Raw genomic sequence first — 10,341 nt, 5'->3', positions numbered from 1 at the left:
CTTTTGTAATTTACCACAGGCGTGTCAAAATGTGTTTCCACACTAAATTAATAAAAAGGGTGCCAATACCAGTGACACCGCAAGCTTTAGGTTTTACTATTTTTCCCTCTCATTGTTTTTTGTTCTAAATTATTGTTTATCATTTGCTCTTTTGTATTTAACACAAGTGCTCTATACAAAAAAAACAGTTTCGCTTGATTAATTTTTTCAGGAGATATTCCACACTATGTACTTAAACTTCATGGGTGCCAATAAAGACGACCTGGACTGTAAAAGGGAGTCTGTACCCCTAAACTCTAATTAAACCATTTCTACGTTCATATACAAGACTTAACCCCTATAAAAATCTTACCTGTAGTACACATTTCACCAATCTTGTTTTATATAAAACCAGTTTTATTACATATGTTGGTGTAGCCAAGGTTTCAGTGCACTGTTCCAACACCTCAATTACAATCCTCCACACATGTTGATTGACAGCACACAGTGTAAGTGTAGGTGTGCTCTAATCCCTTTCTCCTGTCTGCAGGGGCCGATACACAAAGGAGAGAAAGGTGGGAGTGTGCACACTGTATGTGCTCTTGGCTCCTATCGTGTCAGAGTGGACACATTCTCATTTTATTAAAAAAAAAAAACATCAGAAACTTTTTTACAAAACATTGACTTTTCTATACATGTAAGTGAGAGAGTCAATGATAAAAACAACTTTTTCTTTGCCGAGTGACTACAACAGGTCTGATAAGAGCTTTAGATCCAGACAAACAACTGGACTTTGCACAATAAGTATCATTGTAGACATAGAAGTTTCTAAAGATACCCATAAATCAAAGATCCAAGACCAAACCCTATTTAAGTTGTATGGGCACCTTAAGACTTTGTGTAGCAGATAAAATATAAATGCACAATAATATATCATAGCTTAGAAGGGTTGGTCAAGCTTGGGGTTTAAGTCTGTAGTCACTCTATGTGACTGCAGATTTGTAAATCCTCACAGCGCACAGTATGCGCGCTTGTCAGGATTCTCCGGTGATGAGAGCATGACCGCAAGTATGTGATTTGCATACATACGGTCACGTACCGACTAGACATGCGCGGCCTCACTGAATACAAGTTTATCAAGCAAGGCTGAACATGTCTAGTCAGAATGTGGCTGAAAGTATATAAATTGCATACTTGCATTACATGACCGCCAGCTCCCACCACTGGCACCAGAGAATCCTTACAGCATATACTGTGAGGATTCACAAGACTTGGGCCCCAAACCTGGACAACCCCTTTAAAGAGGATCGGTCACCAGATTTTACAATCCAAACTGTACATATTGATAAATGCTCATTTTCATATTTGGCAGGTAAGCATCAAAAAAATGTCCTAGGCAGTTTGAAAATGAGCTACTCTAGCTGGACTCATAAATTGGTCATCGTAATATCAGGATTATACAGCCATTCTGACTTGGATATTCAAGGTAAGTTTACAAGCCTCATCAGGTCTAAGTGACCTATTTATTAATGTATGCAGTTTGGATTTTGAAATCTGGTGACAGATCGGCTTTCAGTAGTGCCTAGGAAAGATGTGACACCTATAAAAGTGGCTGGAAATACATACTATAATCCTTAATTCTAGATTTGTCAAAAAATAGAAGTTGTTAGGGCATGTTCCCTTATTTCGAACATGTTGAGATTTTCTGCCACGGATTTGTGTCAATTTATGCACAGTCAGACTTCACCCTTTGCAATGTACCTGCAGATCCAGAGCATTTGTGTAAACTCCGTAAAATAAACTATGTTTTTGTGTTTTTTGTGTCTTTGCCAGTGTACGAGAGTGTCCTAAGGGTTCCTTCAATGCAAGGAAACTGACACAGTGTAGGGTTTTCTACTCACTTCAGCCGCATTAGAGGTAGGCACGGGACACTGTCTCTTTAAAATGTCCAAGGCAGGTTTATTATGCTTCATAAACCGCACTTTAGAAGTAAACAAAATAAAGCCTTGTCCAGCACAGTGTAACAAAAACAGAAAATAAACAGTCCATACAATATGGCGGGTTCAACCGCTCATGGTCACGGTCAGTGTCCTTTTGGCAAAACACTCTGGAGGTCTCCACACCTCCAGCCACAGACACTTGGTCTCTATTTTATACACATGCCCTGGGGGTGGGTATATGTGAGCAGCCAATCCCCCCCATCTCTTATGACTGCTCGAAAAAAACAGCCCTGATACACCTAATTAACCCTCTCAGCACTACTTGTGCTGGAGCATGCTTTTCTGGTTTTACATCACTGGAGTTGCCAACCTCAGCGATACAGTTCTCCCCTCAAGGACATGTCCGGTGGCCATTTTACAACAGTTATAACGATTGTAAGTCGAGGTACAAGCATGTGTTAATAGTTGGTCACACTTTCAAATTATGGTAAATACTATATTATGCAAACAGTGCTATACAGCATCATAAGTCATTGAAAAGTCAAATTGTGGCTTCCACTAATATAGGTAGGATTTATAATACAATGGCGCCACCTTGTGGTCACCCAAGTTTTCTCTAATGTTTATTGCAGGACCAGACTCACATGGTAAGATGAAATTTACAGCTAGGCCTAATTCAGATATGCATATTTCACATATGCAAAAAACAATCCGAGTATTATCACTATTTTAAGTCTGAGTATCATCAGTGTTTGCTCTGTGTGTCAGTTTTTTCGTCAGCAATTTTCATGTATAATTAAAAATAAAATTGCAAAGCTTCTCTTATCAATTACAATGTTAGTCATGAACAAATCACTGGTGCCAGCCGTGTGCCGTCTGTGATTTGCACAGACCCACAGACTAGTATGAGTGATTTTGAACAATGACTCCGATCTAAAACAGACATGTGTCTAAATATTTATTTGTAGACACGCGGATATATTAATATCACCATAGAATTTAATGGTTATCGGCTTCTAGTCGAGAAAATCACTGATGAAACACGTATGCGACTCATAGATGTCTAAGTGAGGGCTTTTCTCTATTAACATCTTTGTGGCATTTGACCACATCATATCAAAGTATGACCCCAATTTGGGCGCAAACAAGCCGGAACCCCGAACACGAACCCGAATTTGAAATGCCGAACAAATTCGCTCAACACTAATAGCAAGCACACGCTCCTTGCTTAGAAAACCCGGCCACCTATGATGGATTGCAGTGGTGACCTGTAACCAAGACAACAAGCACAAAGCTCTAGAATTAAAAATCCATCCTTTCACGAGAGCAGAGAGGATATCTAATGAGTGGAGAATTGCAAAAGTTGCTAATTTTTTCAAGCAGTTTGCAATTTTCGTAAGTGGAGACAACTCCTTTAATATAATGTTGCTATCAGATGCTGAAGCAATTTGCTTACTTACTTGCATGGTGAAATCTGGACATCTATAGATGTAAATTACACATAGAAGTGTCAAGAATCCTGGTAGTCAGGGAGATTCTGTCCATCCTTTCCAAGAAAAAATTGGTATTACATGCCAGTCATGCTAATTTTTGGGTTACTGAGAAAAATGGTCAAATGGAATCTCCCAAAACATGAGCCGCTTTCCCTCTTCTATGATGTCCATATGACCCTTTAAAGGGAGCCTGACAGCTTGCCCAGGAAGCCCAAGCCACTGCCATATATTTATTTCTATGTGAATATCCTTTCTAATAAGCCTTTTTATTGTCTAAAGGATTACTGCATATTAATTAAAACGATTTCATAGCTTTGGTGGCGATATGCCAATTAGTGGGTGACTAGTCGTGGGGCATTCAGGTTCCCTTTAAGTCACTAAGGTATTATGATTTCAGCAAGAATGTTCATCATGTAATGAAAAGACACAGAAGTACATTGGAAAATTGTGTATCAATCCCTTATGGTTTCCAAGATCTCTGCTTGCGGTCATTAACTGGGAACCTTTATTGTAATGTTTAGATTGCAGATTGGGCCTTGTGCATGGCTCACTCCAAGACAGGACAGAGTACTTTCCTCTGGGAGTAAGCTATGGAGTTACTATTGAATAACAGCAATTCGAGATCTTAAAAATTGTAGGATACAGAAAGTATAATAGAAAACTGTATACTTACCGAAAATGGAATACCCCTTTAAATATAATGAAAGGCAGTGTCACCAAGTTTATGCTTCTCAATCTTAGGGCAGCATAAAATAGGGACAGAGACCCCGATTGGAGTGCTGTGTCATTTTATGGGCTTCTTGCTGTAGTTTTGATACAAATCATTGTTCTTTTCTGCTGCAGATCTGCTAGTCAGTGATGACCTGTGTATAACCCTGTCGACACCACTGATTGGCAGTTTTCTGCCTATGCACGGTGTACACAGAAAGCTGCCAATCAGTGGTGGGCAATGGTGATGCACAAAGCTGATAAATATCGAGGACTACATAGCAGGCGCTCATAAATTAAAGGACTAGCAGAGATGCAGTAGATTACTCAGCAAGAAGCCTAATACGTGACATAATAGTGGATCAGGTTTTCTACCCCTACTTTATACTTCTCTCAGATGGAGCAGCAAAAAACAGATTCTCTTTAAAATACAGGAAAATGTAGGGGTTTTCTACCACACCATGTCATACCCAACCCCCCAGACACAGTCACATACAATTGTTAAATAGAAATCTAGTTTTATTAAGATTAATACAAACTGGTTTCCAGAACACTGCGAATAATACACAGCTATTAAAGTGAAGTGCACGTCACCTAAAGTGTCCGTCTTAAAGGGACAGTGTACACGGTCACTGCAAGGAACAGTCTATTCATGATCCAGGAAAACAAATATTAAGTGCTTGACTTTCTATCAAGTAAAAAAACAAAACAAAAGCGAACATAAAAGACAATAACTGTACGTAAGTGTGAACACATCCCCAACAGACCCTGGTGATGGTGCCCCCGATACAAAGTGCATTGCCAACACTGTAACCAGGTCATAGCTGCCGGTTTGGTAATTACTGTACAGTGATAATTGATCATAAAACACCGCTCTATTTTGTGTGTGCATATATACATTACACATATGTACAAAGGAATGAAGCTATACTGAAAAAACAATATATACAGAGAGGAAGCCATTCAGGGATGGTTAACAGAGTTGTGCCAACTAACGTGGTTACCCATCATTCCTAGCTGTGTGTGTAGAAAATGCAATCCCAAAAAACACATGATGAAACACCGATAAAAAACTCAACTGTCAATTGAAATGTTAAAAAAAAATGAAAAAAAGTACCAGAATATCTTATTTTAGGACCCTTATGAAGAATGTTTCATTTTCTCGGCCTGATATTCATTGATACTATGTCTCCAATCACTGCTAAAATATGCTTTCAAATTTTGGTGCCCATGCAGAGCGAGCCCAGTGGTGATACTTTGTGGTGTTTAGAAGTGATTATAACAGGAAAACACGAGCAGGAGTCAAACAAGAGTTAAACAAGTCTGAGTCAAACAAGTACCTGTCAGCAAAGTTTAAACAGATTCCCACTTGCAGGCACCAGATTATAATTTTTATATGCAGGTCTGGATATGATTGGAGTAATGATATAACTCCAGATCAGAAGCATTTGCATAGCATTTTACAGACAATGATAAACAAAAATTGTCAAAGTCTGCAAGTTGAACTAACAAAATGAAGATCAATTGGACAGGGTGCTGATGTGAAGCAAGGCATAGTATCAGACAGGTGAATGTACATGACATCTCTGCGTAGTATATGTAGATGTCTATACAGGTGCATGAACAACATTACCACAATATCTGGAAGATAAACTGCAGTGAAGCTAGTGATCTATACAACCTGGGTGTACAGTGATCAAGGTGGGCTATGATGATGTACCCACTTGTAGACCTTTCTTTCGCCCTATGCATCCCTGAGAAAGGTACGGCTCTAAGAAAGCTTAAGGTTCCAACAAGTTCTTTTATCTTTTCTTGGCTTAGAAGAATTGCAGATAAGGAACTTTTCTATGACACTACCCTTAAACAAACATTGCCAGATAGTATGCCTCACCCCAAGGATTTATATCAGCTATGCCAGTTTTCCCATCAAGTAAGTAGCATTGGGCAGCATGTGGTGACTACTGTGGCAACTGTATAAATTTATCAGTGATCAGACAAGTCAGCCAAATACTCTGGACATACACCAGTGCTTACAAAGAGAAATGCTGCCATTGACATTCACTTCTAATAAAAAATTTTCACATCTGCTTGATAGTACAATAGAAGTCACTGAATAAAAGTGGGGAAACAAAATCCACTCACCCACTCCCCCCTCAAAAAAATTCTACAGTCAGCAAATGTAAAATATAAATCAATTTTTAACTAATTTTTCAATTGATCATTACTTTGCGGTGTAGGAAAAATAATTGTACAGTGTTGCCATTAAGAAAAAGTCAGCAAGCTGTTGCTGATGTGCAGGTTTAACATAGTATTACTAGTTTGGTTGAATGGTTGTGTCTTGGAATTAAAAGAACACACTTATTAACAAATTGGATTCACCCATGATGTAAATTTTATGACTTTTACGGAGTAACTACACATAATTTTTTTTTTTTTTTTATAAACGACAAGATATGTAATATATCTTAACAGGGAAATATGCTTCTTTCCCCAGTTATTAGTCCCTTATCTCCTTCACTGATCATTCACTCTCAAAAACTGATCTAATCTGTCTACAGCTCTGTCTTCAGTGAAGGATTCGATTACACCTGCTGCCTTTAGAAGTCTATGGAGAGGGGACAAACAGAGAAGATACTGAAACTTCTAGTGACTAGAGAGAATAAAACTGCAAATAATGCAGGATACAAGTCATATAATAGCCACAAATAGTGTAATTCTTCATGTACATGCATGGCAACTTAATCTGAAAGGTTAAAAGTTACACTTTATGTATTGTTATGCTAATCAGATTATTAGGATATTTGTTTACCGTCAACAGCAAGCTCCATCAGCAGCAAACAATATGCTTGTTAATGGTTTACATTTTGCAAATTATTTTCTTCTACATTGTACAGTGCAAAAACAAACAGAGAAATCTAGATTTCTCCAAGTTAGTGCCGCAGCCGGCATGATCACTCTTTAGGTTACATGATGGTGAGTCCACGCCTCTGATCCCCTCTAATTTCCAGGGGAAGAGCGGTCCACATTGCAGAGGAGAACGGTAGTCATCGGGCGAGAGTCATTGTCAACCAATGTGTTCTTACATATCTGGGGATGGGGACTGTGCTATGGGAATGTCTTCTGAGCAAGTGCAATTCTTAATATTTACAGTTTTGCTCTATACAATGTGCTTATAAAATAAAAGATATTCATAAAGGAGTGTGCTTCGCATTAAAATATGAAAAAGGGATTTCTTTATGGTCACATTAAAATTATATATTATATTTATATTGTACCGAAAAACCACACAAGCAGAAGAGGCTACTGGGTATAGCAGCATGATCTGAAATGTTGCTGTGCTGTCAGACATGCACTATTGTAAGAAAGAAAATTATCATCATAGAAAATATTACCCACCCAACCCCCATTCAACTCCAATCATGCTTAGAGTTGTAGTTTCACCGCAGCTAGAAAGTCACAAGTCACAGGTTGTGTTTTATACAATGATTGGGCGAAAGTAAAACGGCAGTGGTGGGTTTGTCTATTCCTATCCCACAATATCTATGGGGCTATATACAGTACATGAAATGTTTTACTGTAATGAGTAAATTATATATACTCCAGGGCTGTCACACTGGTATACACAATGTATAGGGAATTCTCACTTTATAGAGATTGGCGGAACAGAGGGGGATCCTGTTTAGCACCGCTATATATGCCAAAGTGGAGAGCAGCTGCTGCAAAGAGTGTCCTCCTGCTCTGAAGGACTCGGCACATACATGGATTACACAAACAGCCCATCTCTTTTATTGGGCATCATGTAATGCTTCATTTCCCCTGCGGAGGCACTGCAGAAAAATTGCACACTTACTGCCGTGTTGCCTTGCAGATTACTGAGGGTCTCAGCAGAGGAGCATCATGTGATCAGCTCTAACAAAATTGGACATGCCCCGTTAAAGGAGTGAAAGATAGATAATTTTGCATATCCTTTCTAGTAAAGCACAGAGTTTTCCCTCCCTGAGGATGTTGCCTTCACCCTCAAAAGATTAGTCCTAAAAATAAATAAAATGATTGAAACAAATAAACTAATGGGGGGTAGGGAGATATTGCAAACTTTATATTCAGATTTCTTACCCTTAGGGTGCAATCAGGAACCATATAAATCGGAGCGAGATCACAACGCAGTGCTCAGACTGACCGTGGCTCTCCCGACAAGAGTGTGACAGCTGCCTTGAAAGACATGAAGCTGTCACGCCCGGGTCAGGAGAGCCGCCGGCCAGTCCATGCATTGTGGTCCGATTTATATGGCCGTCTGACTGCACTCTTAAGCTGGCTTCCCCTGTCAGACACACCGAGTATGGACAGTGATGTCTGGACCGGAACTCAACCGCATCACGGCCAAATATAAGGCCAAGGTCAAGAGGCACACGGCACGTGTAACTTCGCGGCCCCTATTCGGACTATGGCGGATATGTGAAACCAGCCTTAGGAGGCTTCTGAAACCAATTGGCTCGCCCAAACCATGAGGGTTCAGCAACCCTGAGACAGATGAGCTTCACATCTGCACTTAAAGTGATTCTTAAAGTTTCTGTAGAAGATCAGAAAAGTGTCAGCCATTTTATTTTCCAGAAATAGTGCCACTCATGTCCACAGGCTGTGTCTAGTATTACAGTGGCAAGCTGTCGTCACTTATGTTGACTGATCTACGGAAATAACCTGCAAATTCTATAACCTCACGTCTGCCATCTTTGCATAACAATCGCACAATACTCTCTGCAGTCTGACAGAAAAATAAGATTATGTATGACCGTACAGGCTCATTATTATTCACATATGCAACCATCACCCCCCAAAATTTACTCAACCACAGGTTTTTTTTTTTTGTTAAAAAAATATATAAAATATATTCAAAAACATATTACAGAAGAAGATAGTGTACAGCTTTCCATCTTATACAGGTATATATACAAACACTGAACATTGGCTATTTTTGTTTTCTGTTAAGCCATTAAGGGTAAAGCCCTTGGTTCATAACCGGGTTTCCATAATAAATGGGTTTCACAGACAGAAGCGTAATCATCTTTTGCAGTTACCATGCATCTTTGCGGTATTAAATTTATGTATAAAAAAATTGCTATATAATACGTCTCATGCCATTAAAACGTTGGGTTATGCTGCAGTCATTGGACCAGGTCCAAAAAACAAAATGTACATCATAGGACTGGTAGACCTATTGGAAAGATTAAAAAAAACAATAAAAACCCCATACACAGGTCAGGCTCTCAGTCGACAGATTGTTCCAAGGGTGTGCTCCGGAGGTGTCGCTTTGGCTCTGCCGTAGAAAAGAACCGCACGTCTTGGTCTCGGTCCAGCTGCATAGCCTGCACAGTCTTTTCCACAGCATCAAGATGCGGGTTACCCAGGCTAGTGAAGTAGGCTGGAAGAACGAGTCCACAGTTATACGATTGACACAACATACTGTATATGATGCAGGGAACCTTATTCCTCCACTAACAAAAGCCAATTTTAATTTTTTTCTTTTTGGTCTGTTAAGATGGCGAATTATATTGGGTTCCATCAATACAACCAATATACACAGATTGTCTCCTATCCAGGAAAACATGGACTGTAGTTCATGATTTTTACCTGTTTATCTACTCCTCCTCCATGCACAAAAATAATATACCCATTTGTCGAGCTGATTGGATATGCTGAGGAGAGGCAAAGATCAGGAACAAGCATTCGTTTTACCAGCGTAACAGGGCCTTTAATATAAGATCTTGGGGGGTTCTGATTTATCACCATGTTGGTCAGCAGACCGAAGGGGCAGTAGTCATCCATCGTCTTTAACGTTTACCAGGAAGGAGGTCTTTATTTAGAAGAAATAAAATCCTCTCCGTTCTCAAGAACGGAAGGTTTTTCAAATTATTTTGTTTACCACTTGTTGTCAAGGTTACCGGCCACCACTGTGGTGACTAGTCTCCTAGTCAAGTAGTCCGGTGCTTACAAGCTGCCTGAATTCATCAGGCTTCTCCGATGCTGCAGAGGCAAAACGAACTTTGCTTTCAGCAAAGAAGAGTTCAGAGTTGGGGAAAGTGGCACTACCTTGCCGCTGCTTCAAAGCGACAATCAAGAAGGACATTACCCCCCCACCAAGCAAGAAGCTGGAAGGCAGGGGAGAGGTGAGCTTCTGAAAAATTGAGAATGTGAGATATTAATGCTGCCATCATTAGCAGTGGTCT

General features: G+C 39.6%; 1 protein-coding gene across 2 annotated transcripts in view; it reads right to left on the bottom strand.

The window, feature by feature from the left end:
- Window positions 1-4,618: 4,618 nt before the first annotated feature.
- LOC141272388 (serine/threonine-protein phosphatase 4 regulatory subunit 1-like) overlaps window positions 4,619-10,341 on the bottom strand; it is a 37,045-nt gene continuing 31,322 nt past the window's right edge. For both annotated transcript variants that reach the window (XM_073683057.1, XM_073683058.1), the window contains exon 20: window positions 4,619-9,536. In XM_073683057.1, the coding sequence (XP_073539158.1) occupies window positions 9,382-9,536 (155 nt within the window). In that variant the 3' untranslated portion in view covers window positions 4,619-9,381. The remainder of the gene's footprint in view (window positions 9,537-10,341) is intronic.

The sequence above is a fragment of the Phyllobates terribilis genome, unplaced genomic scaffold, assembly GCF_046119375.1.
Source record: "Phyllobates terribilis strain yellow unplaced genomic scaffold, ASM4611937v1 Scaffold_5__5_contigs__length_657084704, whole genome shotgun sequence".
Taxonomy (NCBI): Eukaryota; Metazoa; Chordata; class Amphibia; order Anura; family Dendrobatidae; genus Phyllobates; species Phyllobates terribilis.
Note: the sequence above shows the minus strand (reverse complement) of the source record. Positions and strands in the feature narration are given on the sequence as shown.